This window comes from Tripterygium wilfordii, chromosome 21 (assembly GCF_013401445.1).
Source record: "Tripterygium wilfordii isolate XIE 37 chromosome 21, ASM1340144v1, whole genome shotgun sequence".
Lineage (NCBI taxonomy): Eukaryota > Viridiplantae > Streptophyta > Magnoliopsida > Celastrales > Celastraceae > Tripterygium > Tripterygium wilfordii.
Window position 1 is genome coordinate 9,361,286 of NC_052252.1, and position 24,575 is coordinate 9,385,860.

Genomic DNA, 24,575 nt, shown 5'->3' on the forward strand with positions numbered 1-24,575 from the left:
TGAAAAAAATCAATAAAATAACATACTAAATCAATGGAATAACTATTTGGCATTTCAAGGGCTGGAACTGTAGAGCTAGTCAAGACGTCCAACATTGGTGGTGGTTGAAGGAAGGGTGGCCTACGATAGCCAGATTGGGCTCCAAAAGTTTTGATTCGTCTCGACATCAAAGCGAGATTCCAACAAAATAGGTTGTTGTTGGCAGCAAGCAAAGGCTGAGGATGATTCATGCCACCTTGGCGATTCAGTTCAGTGGGTTGGCAACCTTGATCAGTGGTCAGACGGTCAACCTTGAGCTCCGACAGTGAGGGTAAGAGAGAAAAGAAAGAGATTGTGATTGTGAAAAGAAACAGAAAAGAGGAGAGTAAATATAGGAGGGAAGATTTTAAAAATTTTCCAGCGTGGATGACATGGCCATGCTATGTAGATTTGAGCTATTTTGGGCTACCAAGTACTTTGGACTCTTTGTCATTTTCGATTTGTAGAGGGATAAAATCTCATGGTACAAAGTCAACTTAAGTACCAATAGAATCTAGACACATGTCACGCAAAGGGCGCATCAACAAGTGGGAGGAGTTATAGCAATCCCACCATTTACACATGAGATCGGCCAATAAGGCTGATACTATTGATGCAGAGCTAAATCAATAGGCAATTTTAATTTTTTGTTTTTTGGGTAATATAAGCACACACATGCAACACATGTATCCCTCAAACTCACACACACACACAAATGCACACAACATGCTGCCCGTAGGGGTCGAACCCTACACACCGAACAAATATACACGAATGTAACCAATAGAGCTAGCACCGATGTGTTAAATCAACAAGCAGTTATTAAGGGATCAATAATCCCATAAATTAAAGGAGAAATAACATTACATAAATGAAAGAGGTGATACAAGGTAAGGGAGGATTTATTGATTACACAAATATTTACCATATGAGATTAGAAACTGACTTGAGCGTCGGAGTGTTCACGGTCATCACGGTGGCCATTGGACCACTTGACCTATTATTATTTCAAGTTATCTACCTTTGATTGAAAGATTCGAGCTTCTAGACCCATATTGAATATGTGCCCAAAAAACTAATTTCGTACCACGATTTGGCGACCATAGGGGGAGCGGAATTATATCCTATGAAAGCTAGTTCGCTTCATAAGCGCATTGAAGAAGATGACGGTGATTAGATTGCAAGCGGTTGAGCAACACAACTTACTTCTTCCCCTGGAGCAGGAGGGTGTAGGAGAAATCCTGGCGGTCCCATGAAGGCCAAGGAGGGGGAATCGAAACACCAAGGATCCCCCTATGGTAGAGAACACTAGAGTGACCTCAAACGCTATTGAGAGAGAAGAGCTCGTGACCGAGGTTGAAATAGAGGAGATCTGATGGGCTTATAGCACTCAGAGGCCTTTGAGGAGTATTGCATTGAACCCTGTCCGATGGTAACTCTGTCCCGAAAGCGAGAGCGACGGACTCATGAAGGAGGAAGTCAATCCATGAGGAGGAGCCTAACTCCAAAACACCACTCTTACACGCGCCTAGAGCATGAACACCATGCATGAAAAGGTTGAGGGCTAAAGTGCAAATCCCAACCTTCAAGTTGTACAATGGCCGAACGGACCCAATTGTCCACCTAGAGGGCTAATGTAGAGGATGACCCTCTTGGAGGGGGACGAACTAATCTTGTGCAAGGTTTTCCCATTGTCCCTGGAGAAGCAGAAGCCTGATGGTTCCATTGACTCCCCCCAAATTCAATAGATTCTTGGCGATAGCTGGCGAAACTCTTCATTTCCAGGTTCAAAGTAGGAAGCAGGGAGTTGAGAACCTTGAGCACACTCCTCACTATGAAGCTAAATCGTGAGGAAAGTGTGAGTGACTACCTTTCAAGTTACTTGGAAGTCTACAGTGAAATGGAGAAATGTAACGAGAAAAGGGTCGTCACTTTGGTTCGACTCAAGCTCCCTTGGGGAGTAGGTTGAAAGAATCTCTAACTCTATGTGAGCCGAGCACTATAGCGACTCCACAAAACAGGGTGAGGAGCTATGCCAAGAAGGAAGACGACCCCATGATTGATCGACCGATCTCACCCAAGAGATCGGACAATAGAGGCCTAGGCTATCAGGAGTCGACATAACATTCATCAATTAGGATAAGGATAACATAGATATATAACACAATGATGCAGTGAAGATCACAATGAGAAAGTTAAACTGCAATATGAAGTGGGTCCTGGTGGATCAGGGAAGCTTGGTAAATGTCATGTACTACATCCTATTTGAGAAGCTTGGATAAAGCAAAAGGATCAAATCCCAAAATCAGCCCGTCTAGTTGGATTCAATGAAAACCCAATCTACCCATTGGGAAAGGTGAGAGGTGATGTGATGGTTGGTCCGAAAACAATTAAAACGGAGTTCATAGTTGTGCAAGGGAGATCGACCAACAATATCATACTAAGAAGACTGTGGCTCACGCTGTGCGTACAATTCCATCAACTTATCATCTGCTCATGAAGTATCCTTATGAGGGGAAGATACATGACTTTAGAGGGGACAAACAGATCCCAACATCAACTATAACAATTGGCAACAATAAAGGCCGTGCGTCATCTGTCTTTACCTTGGTTGGAGAATCGGAAGTAGCCCCAAAACCAAGGGTTATCCCATAGAAAAAATCAATTGAGGAGTTAGAGAAAGTGCAAATACATACAGGAGATTAGTCTATTACACTTCTTCATCGAGACAAGATTGACCCAAATCGAGATGAAGTTTTTGTTCGGCCTACTGAAGAGGAACTTGAGGTGTTTGCTTCTTCGTCATGCTTGAAATCATCTGCATATTGTTTGAGCACTTCAAGATTGTGAAAAAGAGTGGAAGGACTATATTTTGCATACAGAAACACGTAAAAATTTTTGTACATTAAAAGTAACGCAAGAAATTAAGCCAACTTACGAATAGGAAGGTTTTGGGGCATGTCATTATACAAATCAATCTCTCTGATAGGTATCTGCTGCTCTCATGATCTTCTTGAGGAGGTAGAATGTGATTATCACATGATCCTCTGGATTACACACATACCCAATAGGCAATCCAAATTCTTCTGGGTTCATGCTGATTATTTGTGGCAATTGACATCTTTCTCTCAATTCCAATTTACAAGTTGTCAATGAACTGATAATTGGAAGGTTAGTCATAGCAAACACAATCACTCACACAGTTTTTCTACTAGAAACATGTGAACTCCACCCTATACATCACAACATAAACATGAGATTGAGAAGTTTACAGAATAATAATAAATCTAGTCATCTAAAAAGATGTATACATATGCCATAAGATTTACACCAAATCAAAGGGCTAATTAAATAATGTGTAATTGATCCAATAAGTTTTTCCACTCATGTCCTTAAAAAGGGTTTAAATGTCATTAGCACTCCAATTGCTGTAACCACATTCAGGACGAAGAAAACCATGTGATCACCTGCATTTCAGAAACTCAGCTTGTAAGCAAGAGTCCAATTTCGTCCTCCTAATTCTCTCCACCAAAACTTTTAATCTATGACGCCTATGCCATAGAAGGAAATACGTCACCATGCAAAGACTCACCCTCTAAGACAGTAATCCTAATTGAAGAGGAATTGCCTTCAACAAGAGGAATTTCAACTATATTTGTTTTAACTTTTAAATAATGGCATGTTTACTTTTTTATGAATTAATTTTGTTTCTTAAAACATTAATAGTACTGTAAGTTATATTTATTTCTTTGACCAATCACCAGAGTACCAAATAATGCACAATGAGCATATATAGATGCTGAAAATATATGCAAGTATTGTACCTGGGAGAAATACAGCGTCCTGATGTTTTTGCGCCCAAGAAAATCTGCAAAGTGACAGTGTCAAAATTTTAAATGAATGACATGATAACATTAGCAACAATTCTTTCACAATGAAGCGAAAATAGCAGTAATTTTAAATAAGGTTCTCTCTTAGTCTTAGTAGATGATTTCATGAAGCGAATCACCAATTCTGCAAATAAATTATAAATGCACCTTGAAATTCTAAACCAACAGCATGTATGAGCCAATCTGCTATTATTCACAATAAACAAGAGTCTTTTGTAGGTTAGTCAAATTTTGTACATGATCGGAAACACCACAAGCTTTTTATAAATCAGCCAAAGAAAAACAGTAAGGCTGCCATCAAAATGGCTTAGAAAGATTATGAGAAGAGTAGAACCGAGACCATTGGTCACATTTCAGGAACCATTAATGGAAGTTAATAGAATATAGAAGGCACATATTTTGACAAACACAACCAAAAGAATAAGAAAAAAAACAATGTAGATTGCGTTAGAGTTGGTGAAAATTATTGCATGATGATGACGTTCTTATATAGTCACAATAGGTTAAGAGTTCCCATCAGGAACGATATCTAACAACAGATTTTTCCATCAACAAGATCTGGTTCTTGCACTTCGGATTCGTGGCGCTCATACGAATTAATACCAAATATAATACCCTCATCAATTTTTTGGCCACTCCAAATAAAATAATATGGGAATTAAGAGGAAAAAAACTTACAGGGAACCTCCCCCAATTGGAGCAACTGCTTTGAAAATAGAATTTGCAGTCATAGCAATTCCATTGGCAGCTCCTCTTTGGTCTTGGTCCTGTTGTTCCATGTTTCATCAAATAACCCAAGAAATTATTTTCCTGAAGAATGGTAAGTTCACAGACCCAGAACGAGAAAAAATAAAGAAGGATAATTACAACTAGGAAAAGACATTTACCACCGCTCTGTTTTGCACAATGAACAATCCAGTTATAATGGACACCTAGTTGTACAAAAAGAATATAGCTACAATCAACACCGAATTAAGATAAAGCAAGTAATCATCTAGAAAACATAGGTACAAAGACTTCGATTCAAGGAAATATGGAAACTGAGTATTTTGCCATGTAACATATACATTACCAAAGAATCACAGATCCTGAGAGTGCAATTTAATGGAGAATTTCACTTCTAGATACAGTAAAATATAACCAATTCTGTCTCTGATCATGTTACTTCATTATCAAGCTACAAGATGAATAATTGGGTAGTTTGCCAATCAATGACCAGGAGAACTTTCCCATGTGCTAAGACATTTGCAAAAAATAGCCTGCAGCCGCCCCTCCCAATTATAAATATGGGTTCTCTAATCCATTGGATCTGCAGAAAAAACTATTTTTTTTGTTTCCTTTTAGACTCATTTCAGCACCAAACAACTTATAACAGAGAGTCAAGAGACTAAGGAATTAAAGAAAAACAAAAGCAAAAGGGAGAAAAGGTGGGGGGAAATAACAATCAAAAACAGGAAATGATACAGCAAGAGTGATGAGGGACAAAATGAATAGCTAAAACCAAAACTGTATTTGAAGAGAAAATCCAAGAGGGACGAAGAAATAAGCCAAAAGAAGGAAGAAGAAAGAAGAAGAAATGAGTAAAGAGGAAGGAGAGAAGAAAAAGAATGCAGCCAAAGAGAGAAAAGAAAAAGGTAGGCAGCCTCTAAATACTCAATTTATTCTCAACAAACATTGTTTATATACGTAGGGAGTGCATAAATAAAAAGACCTAATAATCAAAACTTAATAATTAAAAGACTCAAACTATAACCAAACAAAAGGAATTACAGAAAATACAAAAAACTATAAACTATAAAATAAAATCATAATTTGGTAACAGATTTGCTACTCTGCACCAAAGAGTGGTTACATTAATATGGTAACCTATATTAATGAAATACCACAAGATGGTTACCAATTTTTTTTCCGAATTTTATTTTCATTCCAGGACCCAACAGCGTACATCAGAGAGTACGAAATTGATGAGGATTGAAGAAACAAAGCAAACAGAAAAAGGAGGACGTAAAACAACAAACAAGAATTGGAAATGAAATACAAAAGAGTGGTTACCAATATCAATTGTGATTCAATACAAGTCATTGAAAATCCTGCAAAATTTATTATAGAGTGCCTTTGGTCATAGCCTATCATCTGCATCATTTACAAACTGCTACACCAGAAATGATGTAACATACAAAGATTAATTGAAATATTGGGCAATGAATTTTCTTTTATGCAAAAACTTTAGTCAATGTTTTTTCATGCTGTAAAACAAGATCTTACTCAAACGTTTGTGTTAATGTGAAAAGAGTTATTGTATATCGATTAATGAGAGTTAGGGTTACAAGCATATATAGAGAGGGGAGAATAAGAGAAAGACGAGACTACCCCTAAGACTAATACATAATAACATAACACTCTCTAACAGTTTGTTAGGATAATCAATAGAATGCCTAGAGTGGGTAATCAGAAACACATCTCAGAGTACTTGAGAAACATAAAGTTTTGCATTCACCTTCCAGACTATCAACCATATAATGTATTGTTAGAGTCTGCTAAAAAAGAAATTAAAAATGATATGAACTTACAGAAAAAACATTCTTAATCACAGATGCACAGTTTAACAGCATAGAGAGGCTGAACCCTGACAACATTGCTAAGAGTGGGTAGCTAGCCAGAAGTGGTATGGATAATATCTGCATAAGATAAAATGTGTACTGAGAAACACATAAGAAAATAATATCTATGTCATTGATGAATTAGGGATATCAAGAAAGTCAAGATGTCAAAAGGAGTTGAATTTTTACCCCTGCAACGCGAAGTAACTTTACTGGGCCAAGGATCTTCTCCACATATGGATAGAGAAAAAGCTGAAAGGCAAGAAGGCCAAAACCTGATAGTTGAATAGTTCTTCAGTGGTTGTCCGTTACAGATATATCGAAAGTAATACATAAATTCCTAGAAACAAGGAATAATTTTACATTTCACTTTGACAAAAAAATTGTCACAATACGCTACGGAAAAGAAATAGAAAAGATTGATAGACTGGCGTTCATCAATTTATTGCAATCCTCATGGAATGAACTTTATCAATGGAGCATTTTATTTTACTGATAACTGGAATCGCTCAAGCATCATAAACAAAGTAGGGTAATTTCTAGGCACAAGAAGTAAATTACAACGAAGTAAATTAGAACCACATGCTAACCGCACTGACAGATGTACGGATGGAGGGTGTGATCATCATTATAAACCTTAGTGATAATTATGTGCAGTTGTCACCATAAACCCAAGGTGAAATTATTTGAAATCCAGCATGAATTCCACCACCTTGTTATCAGGGGCGAACGTACTAAGAGTCAAGGGTGGGCAATTAGTGCTACCCACCCTGACTTTTTGATTTTTTTTATATTAATGGTAGTCATGGATCATTAAAAAAAATAAAAAGATGGACTTAAAAACCCATGTCTTTATCTGTTACCAAAAAGACCTTACTATCCATGTCTTTCACTAAAATCACGACTCAAATCAACTGCACCTTTTTTTTAATTTTCTCCACTCTACCTTTTTCTATGCTTGCAATCACAATGCGACTCACCAAAAGTATGATACTTATTATTCGATGGAGCTCAAGTCAGATCCGCTGTAGAAGACGGAGCAGAGGCACGCTCTCAATCTGACTCAAATATAGATCTTATCACTAACCTTTCACTTTGTCGTGATTTTTGTGGTTTCTATTGTTATTTTGTGGTTTCTCGTTTTGGTTGTGGTGAATAGAGAAACTTGCAACAGTGATGGCTCAATATTGATGATGAACAGTACACCTAGAGTAAAAAGATATAAATAATGGGCTCTCTCAATTGAAGGAGTACGAGTTGCTCCTCTCAAAACTCTCATCTCCTCTAAACTTTCTCTTCTTCTCAAACAACATGGTATCGGAGCATTAAGGTTTACTTCGTCGAGTGTTGCCACCGTCACTGTTCATGGGGTACAGTTCATCGATAAAGTTCACGGGTACCGTTCATGTGTCGCTACCAGTGACCAGCTTCGCTTCCCGAGTTCTTCGATAGCCCTCATGTGTCATTGTCTATGTTCTTGTTGATATCGGTTTTTGGGGTCATCTCTTATTGGTGATATTATATCATGGGTGACACGGAGTCTCAAACTGTTTGGATATGGAGAAAATTGAACTAAGGGGGAGAAATGGTATCACATACTACAAATAAGGAGTTACTTGTCTACTCAAAGAGACCGAAAATTCAGAGAGAAGAGGAACTCACACTTCAAACACTGCCAAAACCCAACCCGATGATGGTTCCTACTTCTTCCTGCTAGTAGTAAACCAAAAACTTGTTTGCCTTTCACTGATTTAGGTAATTTTGAGACATATGACTTACCTATTGCCCTCAGGTCGTGTACTCTACATCTAATATCCAGATTTGTGTCATATGGTATTCTTTCCACCAATTTTCGTGCCTTTACGAATAACCTCACTAGTGTAGAAATACCAAAGACTGTGCAGGAACATTTGGGAGTTCCAGAATGGAAAGTTGCAGTTATGGAATAGATGAATGCACTCAAGAAAAATGGAACTTGGGAGATTATGGAGTTACCAAGGGGTAAAGAACTGTTGGATGTAAATGGGTGTTCACTGTGAAGCATAAAGCTGATGGGACTACAGATTGGTATAAAGCCCGTCTAGTTGCCAAGGGGTTTAGTGGTTTACACAAACCTATGGTATAGACTACAAGGAGACTTTTGCACCGGTTGCAAAGTTAAACACTGTCAGAGTACTACCCTCCTTAGCAGCAAAATTGGACTGACCTCTTCAAGAACTTGACATCAAGAATGCCTTCTTGAATGGTAGGCTGGAAGAAGAAGTTTATATGGAGATTCCACCGGGTTTCAAGGAAGGATATGATGATAGCAAGTACGTAGACTTGTAAAATCACTCTATGGACTCAAGTAATCTCCTAGAGCATGGTTCGACAGGTTTACTATGGAAGAGGGGTATAAGCAGGGACAATCTGATAACACGATGTTCATCAAGTATGGTGATAATTATAAAAAAAAGTCCAGATAGTATATGTGGATGGTATTATTCTAACAGGAGATAATATAGATGAGATGGAACATTTGAAGAAAGTTTTGGCTAAGGAATTTGAAGTTAAGGATCCCAGCTCAATGAAATATTTTTTGGGAATGGAAGTTGCAAGATCAAAGAAAGGGATAAATGTGTCTCAAAGAAAATACACACTTGATCTCTTAGAGGAAACTGGAATGCTAGGATGCAAGCCTAGTGATACACCAATTGATGTGGGGAAGAAGGCAGTAGCAGCTAGTAAATCTGTGGATAGGGGCAGGTTTCAGAGGTTAGTTGGAAAACTAGTCCATTTGTCACATACTCATCCTCATATTGCATTTGCTGTAAGTTTTATAAGTCAACATATACATGCACCAAAAGAAGCTCATCTTTAGGCTGTATATAAGATAGTGAGGTATCTTAAGGGGTCACCTGAAAGAGGATTGTTGTTTAAAAAAAATTGAAGGGAGAAACATATGGAGGTGGACCGACACTTTATCGAAGAAAAGATCGAGGAAGGAGTTATTTGCATGACCTATGTTCCTACAAAACAAAAGACTAGGCTGCGGATATACTCACCAAAGGACTACCAAAACAAAATTTTGAAGACCTTGTTAGCAAGCTAGACATGATCAACATATATGCACCAGCTTGAAGGGAAGTATTGAAGTCTTAGAAGTTAGAATCTCGGGGTTTAATTATATCTTTCTATTTTATTTCGTTCAGTAGATAAAGCTGTTAACAGTAGGATAATTTAGATATTTAAGTTTAGATAATTATAAGATTCCTTAATTTAAGTTAAGATAATTATTGGTCCAGTATTATCAAGTTGTTTCTCCTAGGTTATATGATAGGACCATTAAGCAATACAAGAGGAGAGGCAAGAAGGATCGTGAGAAGACAAGTGGAGGGTCTTGATCTTGGCACGTGGGGTCTTTTCACTGGAGCAAGCACGTTACTGAGACTTTGGCAGGGTTTTAAGTAGTGGTAGTATGGCAGGAATAAGGCAGACTAGGTTTTGGGTTGTCTTTTGTAAAGGGAGGTACTAGCTCCTCGAAAGCTAGGTTATCTTGTTATTGTCATTTCCATTTTCCAGTATTCATCAATACAAACATCTACCTTATCAATCCTATATCTGTGCATCTTGCTTCTTGTTTTTGAGTATCACTGGTTATTTTTCTGGTTGTACTCTATCATTGGTATCGAAGAACTATGTTCCTGGTATGGTTAGATCTCGAATGGAAGGAAGAGCAGACGCATTGGAGAGAGAGATGATAGATTTGAAGGGTTCGGTCGATGGGTTGAAGACCGATATGGACCAAATGAAGCTTTTTATGTCCGAGATGCGTGAGTTCATACAGGGTCGCACCAACGTAACAAAAGGAAAAGATAAAGTGGAGGGTTCGTCTTCACATTCTCCATAAGAAGGCACGGGGGAACGACGGACCACAATGGACAGGGAGTATGCACGTTTGAAGTTGGAGTTGCCCTTATTTGCTGGTGACGATCCGATGGGTTGGCTGGTTCAAGCAGACTGTTATTTTGCGGTGAACCAGGTTCCCGAGGAGGACAAACTCTCAGCTGCGGTGGTTTGTTTAGAGGGAAGGCCTTCAGTTGGTATCAATGGACTGACATCCGTTCTCCCATTTTATCTTGACAAGGGTTTCGCTCGAAGTTACTACGGCGTTTCCAGAGTTCACAGGAAGGATCTGGCCATGAGTGCCTGGTCGCGATCCGTCATTCCACCACCGTTGCAGATTATAAAGAACGCTTTGAACAGATTTCTGCCCCTTTGCACGATGTGAGTGAGGAAATGCTATCTGGAATTTTTTTGAATGGGCTACCTGAAGAAATTAAAGCAGAGATCAGGCTCAACCCACCAGAAACTTTATTAGGCCTCATGGAGCTAGCCCATAGAATCGAGGAACGCAACCTGGTTGTTAACCGGACTCGTCAACATGGTCCACCTCCTTCATTTTCATCACCGACAACGGCAGTAAGTCGAGGAGGAGTCTCCTCAAGCAACCTCAGAAGGCCACCAGAATCCTCTTGGTCTTCACTTACTTCTAAACCTAACTCCAATAGAGAGAAAACTGTCCAGACCCATGAATCTCGTAACGCGATAGTAAAACCCAGCCCTGTTCGTCGATTATCCGAAACGGAGGCACAACGGCGTCGTGAAAGAGGACCATGTTTCCATTGTGAGGAGAAATTTCATCCAGGCCACCGGTGCAAAAATCAAATGTTGCAGGTTCTGATTGTTGCCGATGAAGAGAACGAAGAAGAGACCCTTGTAGCTACTGGTGAGGAGATTCACACTGACACCAGTGAAGTAGATACACCTCCGGAAATTTCCATGAACTCAATCCTTGGATTTTCTGCGAGTAAGAGTACTTTGAAGGGGAGAGGGTTGTTGGCAGGTAGGGAGATCATTGTTTTGGTGGATAGTAGGGCTTCCCACAACTTCATCTCTCCTGAAGTTATTAAATTACTCAACATTCCTGTCACTAGCTCTAAGGATTTTGAAGTGCAGGTAGGAAATGGAGTTTGGGTTAAGGGGGTTGGAATCTGTCATGGAGTTTCTATAGAGGTGCAAGGATTGACAATTACAGAGTCGTTTCATGTGTTTGATTTGAGAAGTGCAGATGCTGTTTTGGGCATTGTTTGGCTGTGGAAATTGGGTGACATTTTTTCCAATTACCAAAAGCTGACTATGCAGTTCAATTGTAATGGAAAGAAAGTTTTATGGCAAGGTGATCCAGCATTATCTAAAACTATTATGTCTCTCAAAACCTTGCTTAAATCGTTACAGAAGGTCCAAAACTATTGTGTCTCTCAAAACCTTGCTTAAATCGTTAAAGAAGGAGGACCTTGGTTTTATGGTGGAATTTGGAGAGTGCACAGTGGTTCAAAAACACAGTCCAGCTGCTGATTTTGAAGGTCTCTCGAATGATGAAGGCAAGGTGTTACACGAGTTATTACAAGAGTTCAGTTCTGTCTTTACTCCAAAGGAAGGGTTGTCAGTATCCAGAGTTCATGATCATGCCATTAGGCTCCAACAAGGTGCTTCCCCACCAAACATCAGGCCGTATCACTACCCCTATTATAAAAATCAGAAATTGAGAAATTGGTAAGGGAAATGCTAGCTACGGGTATTATTAAGTCTAGCACCAGCCCGTATTCGAGCCCCGTTTTGCTAGTTAAGAAGAAGGATGGAGGTTGGCGGATGTGCGTGGATTATCGGGCTCTCAATAAACTCACCATTCCCGATAAATTTCCTATTCCTATTATAGATGAGCTGCTGGATGAATTGCAGGGTGCCATATTTTTTTCTAAACTTGATTTAAAGTCTAGATACCATCAAATTCGCATGAGGGCTGAGGATACTGAGAAGACGGCTTTCCGCACACATGAAGGACATTACGAATTTCTCGTAATGCCTTTTGGCTTGACTAACGCTCCATGGACCTTCCAATCCTTGATGAATGAGGTCTTTAAGCCCTATTTACACAAATTTATTTTAGTGTTTTTTGATGATATTCTGGTGTTACTTTATTTCTCATATGGCTCATCTAAGAATTGCCTTGAGTATTCTTCAACAACATGAGTTGGTGGCCAACTTAAAAAAATGTGTCTTTGCTAAACCAAGTGTTGACTACTTGGGACATATTATCTCGGCCAAGGGGGTAGCAGCTGACCCTTCTAAACTGCAGAGTATGCTCCAATGGCCTATTCCAGCAAATATCAAATCCTTGCGTGGCTTCTTAGGGCTCACCGTATACTACCGACGATTCGTCAAGGATTATGGCAAACTAGCAGCTCCTTTAACTTGTCTAATGAAGGCTAATGCGTTCACTTGGAATGAGGCAGCCCAAGTCTCCTTTGATGCTTTTTAAAGGGCCATGACCAGTGTACCAGTATTAGCATTACCTGACTTTACCAGAAAATTTGTCATTGATACGGATGTCAAAGGATTAAATATGATCTTTGACTGACAGCTATGGTTGTAATTGACAGCTATGGTTGTAAATATTCTGAATTTAATTAGGATATATTTAGGCTATAATTAGACAATGTATATATGGTAGCTTAGCTGTTTTTTAGGGGCTGAAAATCAGCTTGTATCTTTTCTGTTACAGTTTGTAATCTTGTATATAATGCAGACTCTCAATGAAGAGAGCAAGACTTTTCACCAAAAGACTCTAAATTGACATGGTATCGGAGCCATGGTTCTGAATTATCATTTGTCTCTTGTTCTCAAGTTCATTATTCTTGGTTATTCTAGTTCTCTTGATCTCATGGCTTCAGGTAAGTCTGATGTTTCTCTGATTCGTTTCAATGGCAAGAACTACTCAGCTTGGTCGTTTCACTTCAGAATTTTTGTCAAAGGCAAGGACCTGTGGGGACATGTTGATGGCAGTAACCCTGCTCCTGACAGAAACAAAGACAAAGACCAGTACACCAAGTGGGAAGTCAAGGATGCTCAAGTCATGGTATGGTTTAAAGCAGGCACCGCGAGTATGGTTTGAAAAGTTTCGGTCAACTCTCCTTGGTTTTTCTTTCACTCAAAGTCAATATGACTCCTCTCTGTTCCTAAAACGGACATCGAAGGGCATGGTTCTCCTCCTTGTTTATGTGGACGATATTGTCATCACTGGCTCCGACTTGGCAGCAATCTTTGAGATTCAGACTTTGCTGCGTTCTACATTTCACATGAAAGACCTTGGCCAACTAACCTATTTCTTGGGTTTAGAGGTCCATCATCAGCCTCACGGTATCTTCTTGAATCAGCACAAGTATAGTCAGGATTTGATTCAATTAGCTGGCCTCACCGACTCTACTTCTGTTGAGACCCCCATGGAACTGAATGTGAAATATCGACGTGATGAAGGGGAGCTCCTTGAGGATCCTACTCTCTATCGCAAGTTGGTTGGTAGTCTTATCTATCTAACCATTACCCGACCGGACATCTCTTATGCTGTTCATACCGTCAGTAAGTTCATGCAGGAACCACAGCATCTCCATCTATCTGCAGTACGACGCATTATTCGCTACATTCTTGGCACACCTAGTCGCGGCTTATTCTTCCCTACAGGTTCTTCACTTCAGCTACAAGCCTATAGTGATGCTGATTGGGCTGGTTGTCCAGACACTAGAAAATCTACAACCGGCTGGTGTATGTTTCTTGGCAATGCTCTTATCTCTTGGAAATGTAAGAAGCAATACCATGTCTCAAAATCATCCACTGAATCTGAGTACCGCGCCATGTCTGCTGCATGCTCCGAGATCAATTGGCTGCGTGGTCTCCTCACAGAGCTCGGTTTCAGCCCAGCTCAACCTACTCCCCTCCATGCTGACAATACTAGTGCCATCCAAATTGCAGCCAACCCGGTCTACCATGAACGTACAAAGCACATCGAGGTTGACTGTCACTCAATTAGGGAAGCCTATGACTATCGAGTTATTACTCTTCCCCATATCTCCACTACTCTACAGATTGCTGATATCTTCACCAAATCCATGCCACGTCAGCGCCATAATTTTCTAGTTGGCAAATTGATGCTTATCGATTCACCAGCATCAATTTGAGGGGGGATGTCAAAGGATTAAATATGATCTTTGACTGACAGCTATGGTTGTAATTGACATCTATGGTTGTAAATATTCTGAATTTAATTAGGATATATTTAGGCTATAATTAGACAATGTATATATGGTAGCTTAGCTGTTTTTTAGGGGCTGAAAATCAGCTTGTATCTTTTCTGTTACAGTTTGTAATCTTGTATATAATGCAGACTCTCAATGAAGAGAGCAAGACTTTTCACCAAAAGACTCTAAATTGACAACGGATGCTTCGGGGAATGGGGTGGGAGCGGTTTTGATGCAAGATGGACACCCCATCGCTTATTTCAGTCAAGTTTTATCCCCCCGAGCTCAAGCAAAATCTGTCTACGAGAAGGAGTTGATGGCCATCGTTTTAGCTACACAAAGGTGGCGCCATTATTTGTTGGGAAAAAGATTTACTGTCCGAACTGATCAATGAAGTCTTAAATTTCTTATGGATCAACGACTGTTGCATGAGGGTCAACAAAAGTTAATCACGAAGCTCCTTGGGTTTGATTTTGAGATTTGTTATCGACCGGGTCTTAAGAACAAAGCTGCTGATGCTTTGTCACGTGGAGGTGAGTGTGTGCAGGAGGAAACCAGTGATCATCTTACTAATTCTAATGTGCAATTGCCTGCTCTGTCCACAATGTCTTGGGATGCTTTGAATGAATTACAAGAGGAGCTGCTATTAGACCCTGATCTTAAGGAAGTTATTCAAGCCTTACTCATAGCTCCTACAAGCAAACCTCCATATTCTTTACGTGGGGGATGTCTTTTTTATCAGGGGAGGATAGTTTTACCCAAGGATTCACCTCGTCCGACTGCTCTTTTACATGAGTTTCACGCAACCCCCCAAGGTGGGCATTCGGGTTATTTTTACACGCTGAAACGTATCTCACAGGTGTTGTTTTGGGCTGGTATGCGGAAGAATGTTAAATAGTTTGTTGCTCAATGCGATGTTTGTCAACGCCATAAATATTCTACGTTAAGCCCTCAAGGGTTATTGCAGCCTTTTCCCGTCCCTGCTTCTTCTTGGGAGGACTTGACAATGGATTTTATTGGGGGCTTACCTAGAGTGAAGGGCTTAGACACGGTGCTGGTTGTGCTAGACCGCCTTACGAAATACGCCCATTTCTTATTGCTGGGGCACCCATACTCAGCTAAGGATGTTGCAACTTTGTTCACTCAAGAAGTTATTCGTCTGCATGGTTTCCCTAAATCAATCATATCTGATCGGGACAGGATTTTTGTAAGCAATTTCTGGGCAACTTTGTTCAAACAGGCGGGTACAGCTCTGAAAATGTCCACGGCTTATCATCCTTAAACGGATGGGCAATCCGAGGTGGTTAATCGATGCTTGGAGGAGTATTTGAGACGTTTTACTAGCCATCATCCTTGGCAATGGCCTACTTGGATTTCTTGCGCTGAATATTGGTATAATACAACATTTCACATTTCTGCTAATATGACTCCCTTCCAAGCTTTATATGGGAGACTTCCTCGTACTTTATTGAGATTCTCGGGAGACAATTCTGTGGTGGAAGAGGTGAATATTTTGCTGCGTGATCGCAACCTTATGCTGGTGCAACTTAAGGAGCACTTGGTTGTGGCTCAAAATCGCATGAAACAGTACGCGGATAAGAAGTGCAAAGAAGTGGTTTTTGTACCTGGAGATTGTGTTTATTTGAAGCTTCAGCCTTACAAGTTTAAGTCATTGGCTAGTCGTTCTTTTCAGAAGCTAACTCCTCGTTACTATGGACCATATATGATATGGGAGAAGATAGGAGAAGTGGCTTACTGTTTGGAGCTCCCTCCTAATGCCAGAATTCATTCCACTTTTCATGTATCTCAATTAAAAAGGGCAATATCTCCATAGGTCACCAGTCAGCCTTTACCAGCAGCATTAACAGAGGAGCTGGAGCTTATAGTTACACCTGAAGATATTTGCCAGGTGAGGGCAGTGGCTGCTGGTCAAATGGTGTGGTTTATCTGATATTGATAATACGTGGGAACTGGCTGAAGAGATCAAAGAACAGTTTCCAAGCTTCTAAGGGGGAGTATTGATAGGACCTTTAAGCAATACAAGAGGAGAGGCAAGAAGGACCGTGAGAAGACAAGTGGAGGGTCTTGATCTTGGCACGTGGAGTCTTTTCACTGGAGCAAGCACGTTACTGAGACTTTGGCAGGGTTTTAAGTAGTGGTAGTATGGCAGGAATAAGGCAGACTAGGTTTTGGGTTGTCTTTTGTAAAGGGAGGTACTAGCTTCTCGAATGCTAGGTTATCTTGTTATTGCCATTTCCATTTTCCAGTATTCATCAATACAAACATCTACCTTATCAATCCTATATTTGTGCATCTTGCTTGTTGTTTTTGAGTATTACTGGTTATTTTTCTGGTTGTACTCTATCATTATATTTATGCTCAAGAGTGTGCTTCACAAGCTTTAGGGATGGGAAAAAAAGCTGGATATAAAATTTAACAAAATGAGCCAAAAAATGTACATCATATTTCAATAATATAAGTATCTACTTTGTACCAGAGATTGCTAGAACTTCACCAACATCCTCTGTTGAATAGCTCAAACCCCCAAACATTCTGGGGCTGACGGCCCATAACGAAAATATCTACAGGGAAAAAAAATAAAGATTAAATCGCTACATAAAGCCAGTTAGAAATTAGAAAGCCGACATTAGTCCCTTCATCAAAAGTATCACCAAAGCGCCTCTGATTACTGTAGAAGTACCAAGCAATGCATAAAGCTCCATTGCTCCAAGAGAACACGTAACATGAACAAATTTTCATATTTAAGCCAAAAACTCAATCAAGAGAATTGCAGAACAGTAGGTTTCCACACCATGAATATGAACTATGACTAAAAATTTTAGCACTCCTACATCGACCAGGCATACCATTTCTTCATAGGTATAGGCAACTGGCTTGGTTTCAATAGACCCCCCTATTCAGTGACCATAAACAAAGTTTTGAGTCAATAATTTTATTTAGCCATATCTCTCATATCGGACTCATAGGCAACCAAGTTTAAGTTACACTAGGACTTTACCAAGATTAAATTCAAACTAAATAAAGATTATCCGTTTAGCATTTTAATATCAAGAACAAGCTCCAATGTATGACAGTGACAGATATCTCAATATTCAACTATTAACTTATTTTATAAGAAATATATTTGATCAAATTTTTGTCCTTGAAGGGCCGGATATACTCATGCCCATGTCATCATGTTTTATAATTCAAGTAACTAGGTTCGTGTCTACATTTGATCATGGAAAGCCATGGCACATACAATGAAACTCATGTATGCCTGTACTGCATATGATTTTTCTTCACATCACATTCACAGGAAAATTTTCGATATAACTAAATGCAAGCAGAAAATCCTCTAATTAAGGTAAAAATCAATACCTTTGCTTTCGGAAAATTTTTCCACACTACATTTGGGAGGTCAATTCTTAATGTTACAAAGAGAAATTAGCTTTATCAATTCTTTTTCTCTGCCAAAATTTTCTTTCTTTGTTCTTCCTGATGATAACTTATTACTTACCACATTCTCCGATTTGTTTGTCTATTGGACTTTTAAGCATGTCTCATGATAACTAAAAGTTGTACATATTAATCAACTTCCTAAGCAGTTAACTTTCAATAAGAATGCAATATTTTATATGCCATAAAAGGAAATGAAACCAGGGAGGAACCTCTGTCTCTCTCCAAATGCATCCGCATGAACTAAATTTACAAAGCATAAAAAGGATTCAAAATTGCATATGAAGTATACCTCTGTGTACGCCATATCATGAAGCGAGAAAATGCAATAAACAATGATTGATGACATCAAAGGCCCATTTTTCATGATACTTCCTCTCGATATTAGTTTCCTCTCTTCATTTTCTTGTGCTTCTCCATTGGCATTACATCCAATGGATGCAGGTTCCAATTCAGTAAACGAATCATCAAGCAGTATGTCACCTTCATTGTGCATGTGCAACGTTTCCTACAATGATTGGACATTTTGGACAACCATGAAACAAAATATCAAGGGAGAGTTTTTTATCCATCAATCAATACTATCCCATTCCAAGAATAGTTCCAGAATTACTGTTTTGACTTTAAAAATCAAGAAGCATTGTCAAAAATTTGAATCTAAAAGGTTCTCAGTGCAACTTCCATAAATGCATGGTAATGAAATCAAATTTAGATGTAAGACAATTATTAGCATTGACCATGAAAATTGAAAAAGACTAGCCATTAATAGAAATAAGCTCATATATGGCTATCAAAGCAATAAAAATTTAGCCTGTATTGAAAGCAAATTGTTATCCAGTCCTTGATTTTGTATTACATGGACCATGGAGCATGAGAGAGAGAGTTTGTCTCAGATATCCACTTCAGAAAAGCCACATAAGCAGTGGGAGAGGGAACAAGCCAATACTAGTTGACTCCCTCTCTTCATCTCTTTTCTTGTATTGTAACAACAAACACCATTGTTCTTTTCTTTTTCTTTAAATTCTCGAGTGTGGCAGGTGAGAGATTTGAAAAAAGTAAACTTCTTCTTTCGATGAGTATTCTATGGAAAAATGAAGAGCATAGTAAGTAGACACGAAAGAGGAAACGAAATGGAGAGTAATAAGTCAGCATACTAAAGTCAGTAATTGTTCATTTATTTGCTACCCACAAAAAAAAAATCAACTCATGATTAAAATTGTGTTACACTGTTACTCATGTTCTAGAATTTAAGATGCATATAATTGGTCAACTTGTAGTTTGTGTTGACAGGATTTGTTAAGCAACTAAAATTTACTTTGTAGGATACTCGATTTCCAACAGTAGATGTCCAGACACACGAACAAGTATTACACTAAAGATGAATGTGGAAAAGATATATCGCAAGTTATGCAGATGATAAATCAAAATAAAAATTGCAACAGTGCAAATTAAGTAAATGCATACCGGGAGCCAGCAAGACGCAATGGTTACTACAAACGCAAATAGGGATATGCAGAGGCAGGGTAAGAAGTATGGAAATCTGCACGAAATTCAGTTTTTGAATAACATCATAATTTTTGAAAAAACAATAAAACACTAGTATACGACATTCATGCTGTGTAATAAAAGTAAAATTAAGCATAGAAATTAGCTTACCTCCCAAATAGAGATTCTTTTGAAAATATATTTGGATATTTCTCTGCTGGCTAGTGTACCAAATTATGCAAAAAATTAAGAAATATTTTATGAGCTGGTAAAGATTTAAAAGAACCGATGGAGAGAGAAATCCAAAAAATGTGAAAGTACAAAATCTGTAAACTAAATGCAAGTAAATCTCTGGATGAGGATGCATGCAGACGTTATTGTGATTAACCATGAAAGTACAATAGGTTTCTTAATTTTCATAATCATCGCTATACTTAATCCCAGTTTTCTTGGAACAGCTACATGAAATGACATCTCCTTTTCTACTACTTCCTATCTCCTTTGTTACTTCTTCTTATCTCCTTTTCTACTTCTCTCTTCAGTTCTTCACATCTCCTACGATATTATACACATTTCAATACAACGATTAACATCTCTAACCTTTGTATGACCATCTTATCATTGCTTCAAGGTGTATGAAATAATATGAAGTGCCTTTCGATAACTGGTTGGATGATATAATCATTTGCCATTAACTGCGCACAATTTTAAACAGGTGACACTTTCCTGCCATGTTCAATTATATTACGTACTTTCTTCATAAATTTCCTTGCATTTAAGCCAACAAATAGAAGTACCTGAGCCAAAAAACCTCCTAGAGCTGGGCCAATGATTAGACCAACTGCCCATGCTGCACTGACCTTTGGATTAATAAAGAACAGTCAATTGAGGAAAACACTTCTAAAGGACTTGACATTAAGCTAAGCTAAATACTCACTGTTGAGAGCCCTAAAGCTTGGTGTTCTTCCCGCAGAATTTCAATTGCATAAGCCTGTCATAGAAGAATATATGGGAAAAATAATTTAAGCGGATCCAAAAGAGATAAATAAATAAATTGATTGAAATCATGAGAAACCAAAATATTGAATGATACAATTTTTCAGCTATTTCCTCAGTCCTCAACAATGATGATAATGATTACATATAGAACTAAACAGTACCTTTATTGGGCCTAGTAAACCATTAAAACTCCCAAGAAGGAACCTTGTACAGATGGCCATCCCACAATTAACACTAAGGCCAAAGAGAGTGTTGAAAGTAACCCTGAGAACAATCGATGCTTTAGTGAATTAAGGAAAATTATGCATCCAAACTTCAATCTGAAGTTCCAAGGAAAATGGTGGCACTTACACTGCCATAGTTCCCATAATTATAACTGGTTTTCGACCATAATGATCAGCAACAACTCCCCAAAGGACAGATGTCAATGCTCGGCCAACCATAAAGGAAGATCCTTCAAGATAAGGGATCGGATTTGTTAAGATTGTTGCATGAGGGATTGAACATTATGATTGATATATTATACCACTATGTGTTAGCAAGTCCCAAAAAAAAAAACTTACCCACATATCCTGCATAGTAACCAATATCTTCCTCTCTTTTTGCAATACCAAAATCCCTAATCTACAAAAAAGATATTATTAAAAGGAAGACAATAATACTATGAGCTAAAATAAGCAATTAAGTATCTATATGTGAACGTAATATTGTAGTGTATGCCGTTATGTAAAGATTGGGAGTCAAATCAAGGTCTGATATGTGACATTCTTATAAAATAGTACACTGTACAAGTGATTCAATCATAAAAAATACGACACTTGTTTTTTCTTTTTCACTTCCAAACTCTTATTAATACGTAATTGGTTGAAAAGAACACCAGCAAAGGGATGTAAGGCTATAACCCTTCTTGATACTTGGTAAATCTTAACTTAAACAAGTAATTTAAATTTAGTTGCTCTTAGGAATCATAGGGATCCAAAGGAAGTAGTTCGTTGAAGAGAGAATAAACGCATAAAGCTACAAAGTCACTCTATCTGTACTTGGGCGCATTTTTTTATTCTCAGGTTAGTGATCAACTTATTTTAGTTGCATTCCTTTAGCTAACTTTCTTGCTTACAACCGCCTTGCAAGTGTTATCATCAAAGCACTTAAATCAACTGAATATAAAACTCATGCCCTTGCTAAATGCAGAGCAGTGAGAATAACCAATCACAAAAACTTCAAGAAAGTAAACTTGAGGTGATGAAATATTTGAAAATATTCAAGATTGAACTGATTATTATGAGACACCACAAAGATCGCTAAAAAACGATTGTCCTTGGATTCCCAAGAAGTGGCATAGTCCCATAGGACATCATATCTCACAAAAAGAAATACCATCTCTAAAGCCTAGAATGACTTTATAGCTTGATTTGATGACAAAGTTTGTTTTGAATGCTTTACTAATATTTTTTATTAGTAGTGAAACGAGTGGTAGCAGTCTTGTAAAGAGAGAACAATTAGAAATTAAAGAACCTGAGCTGGTGAAAAATTGAATTCCTCTGTTCATACTCAGGAAAAAAGGGCAATAAAGTATCACAAATTCTAATATGTATAAAATCAGGCACTTTGCATGTATCTTCTTCCTCTTTATATTTGAAATTTTAGGCAGATGAAAAACTGACAATTTCAATGTGTGTACACTCACCATGAAATAAAGGAAAGGAAAGAGAGATGATACTGGCAGCGCTGCACAATTTAAAATGGTGGTATTCCAGAGTTAGTTTATAGAGAAACTATCACCTGATTAGGCAATGTGCACATGCCATCCATATGAGCAGTTTACTGCACATACATAATTGATAAAAGAGTATATTATCAAAAAGGAAGATTAATGCGTTTTTGGTTAACTGCATAAACAATTTTAACAATATAGAGAAATCCAAACAAATCACGGAATATGCAGTACTCTCAATGTTGGATTCTTCCACTAAATGAAATTGGTAAAATGCAGTTTAAGAGGGAAATGAACATATGGTACCTAAAGGTATGCTACTATTCAAATTCAAGGTACAGACCAAACCAAAACCTATTTGGTGGCCATGGTTTGTGTCAGAAGCAAAAAGAGATGTTCAAGCTCGTACGGTTTAGTTAATTTTCGATGTATAAACTCTAATGATTAATATGGCTTTTGCAGCATCAAGTTAACACTTAAAAGTTACGCCAAATTGAAATAGAAGGAAGATTAAAAGTTATGACAAATAGTATGTTTCGGGCCTTTACTATGTAAACTTTTCATTTTTTTTCTTTTTTGGTTAAACCAAAAAATACAATTAGTTTTGTACGAACTTTTCCTTCTATTTCAATCTGATTCGGGGATTATTTTCTGCGAATTGAACAACTTATCCATCTTCCATTCCATCTATGATGATCATATGAATCCTCATTATTATTCTAATCTTCTTTGTCCTTAAACTCAAGCTAGAAAAGTCCGGCTTCTTAGTCTACCAGTTAACGAAACTCTCTCACTCATTCCTGTGCACATGTACAAAGAATTTGAAACAAACACTGATCTCTAAAAATATTATTTTCATGAAAAAATTAAAAATAAAAAATGCAAAGGAGAGTGCTTACCCGTGCAAAGCACAATAACCGATATGGAGAAGAGCTCTGGAATAGGTAGACCTGATCTTGAGTTGTTAATTTGATTAGCCTTACAGCCCGGGCAGTTCTCATAGTATTTCTTCGCCAACAACCGCTCCTCGCTCTTCTGCGCCATCACTAATTCAGCTCAGCTCGAGAAGCTCTCTTCCTCTACCAAATCGAATCTTTGATAATTGACGAAGATTGACGGAATTTTGTATATCCGGCGACGCATAAACAGAGAAAAGAAACGTCAAATGTGCCCGCAAACAGACATCATTGCGAATATATCAGTGATGATTTAACATTTTGGTTTAAGCAATTCCCCAAAATTTGATAATGACAAATGACGATCAACAAGAATTGTGCGAACTGCAACTAAGGTACAAGACAAACAAGCAAAATAAACAACTCCACAATTCTACCCCACATATTATAATATATATGTTGATAATTAATAATGCTACAAATCCGGCAGAAATCATCTCAGCTCTCCCACTGAGTGATAACACTGATGAGGCGGTTTTCTGCAATTCACGCTCAGCAACAATGCCACCGTCTACTCCTCTCACTCTCAATCGACAGCAACGCCGCCATGTCTGGAGAGTCCAGTGCCGTCATGTCAGGAAATTCAGGGGAGTCATACACAGTCAAATAATGCTAAGGTTTAGGATATTTAAACCGGCGTTATTATTTAAACCCCACATTACTTCTTAGACGCCTATGTCATCTCAATTCATATCTGTCATTTCTCATTTGCTGCTACACTCCCTTTCTACATTAAATGCATGCAACTCTTTCTCCCAACACGTGATAAGCTCGTGCTTGTTGCTATTTCTGACCTCTGAAGAGGTTTCTAATGGTCACATGGATCATAACTTTTTTTAAAATAATCCAGCTGTCACACAACTTTCGATCCAAAAAAATGAGTCATAAAAGTAATTTCGAATTTACTTTCCCATTTTTAGGTAATAAATTTATTACTAAAACTTGTATAATAATTAAGAAATGATTAATTTTTGATATATGTGTGATTTAGTGTCATTAAATAATATCTAATATTGGGAAATTAATAAAAAAAATTCTCTTACTTTTGGAATTTTTATTCTAATGTAATAATAACATGTTGTTATTATCACATTAGAATAGAGTCGTAATAACTAGTCAATACATCTAATAACTAGTTATTAGTGGTAATAACTTATTATTAGTGATAATAACTAGTAATTAGTGGTAATAACTAGTAAGTAATAATACCTAGTGTTAGTGGTAATAACTAATACTAGTTATAATTAATACTAGTTATAACTAATACTAGTTATTAGTGGTAATAACTAGTTATTAGTGATGATAACTAGTACTCCCTCCGTCCTGTAAAGATAGTTATA

At 38.0% G+C, this 24,575-nt stretch overlaps 1 protein-coding gene across 3 annotated transcripts; it reads right to left on the reverse strand.

Annotated features, from left to right (window-relative positions):
* Positions 1-3,185: 3,185 nt before the first annotated feature.
* On the reverse strand, positions 3,186-23,836 carry LOC119988164 (protein ZINC INDUCED FACILITATOR-LIKE 1-like). Of its 3 annotated transcripts, XM_038833101.1 has the most exons (17): positions 23,179-23,834; positions 22,253-22,293; positions 21,129-21,189; positions 20,917-21,019; positions 20,727-20,829; positions 20,504-20,557; positions 20,364-20,426; positions 19,738-19,787; positions 19,546-19,621; positions 18,374-18,589; positions 17,117-17,204; positions 6,698-6,783; positions 6,479-6,586; positions 4,796-4,840; positions 4,587-4,675; positions 3,843-3,886; positions 3,186-3,485 (listed from the first exon to the last, which is right to left on the reverse strand). In XM_038833101.1, the coding sequence occupies exons 1-17, from the start codon at positions 23,321-23,323 to the stop codon at positions 3,403-3,405; spliced, it is 1,455 nt and encodes a 484-aa protein (XP_038689029.1). In that variant the 5' UTR covers positions 23,324-23,834; the 3' UTR covers positions 3,186-3,402. The 3 variants fall into 3 exon arrangements, 2 of the variants coding, with proteins under 2 accessions (XP_038689029.1, XP_038689030.1); XR_005465563.1 differs by lacking the exons at positions 3,186-3,485; positions 3,843-3,886 and adding an exon at positions 5,961-5,998 and having other exon boundaries at positions 4,614-4,675; positions 23,179-23,836; XM_038833102.1 differs by lacking the exons at positions 3,186-3,485; positions 3,843-3,886; positions 4,587-4,675; positions 4,796-4,840 and adding an exon at positions 5,964-6,057 and having other exon boundaries at positions 23,179-23,836.
* Between the last annotated feature and the right edge of the window lie 739 nt (positions 23,837-24,575).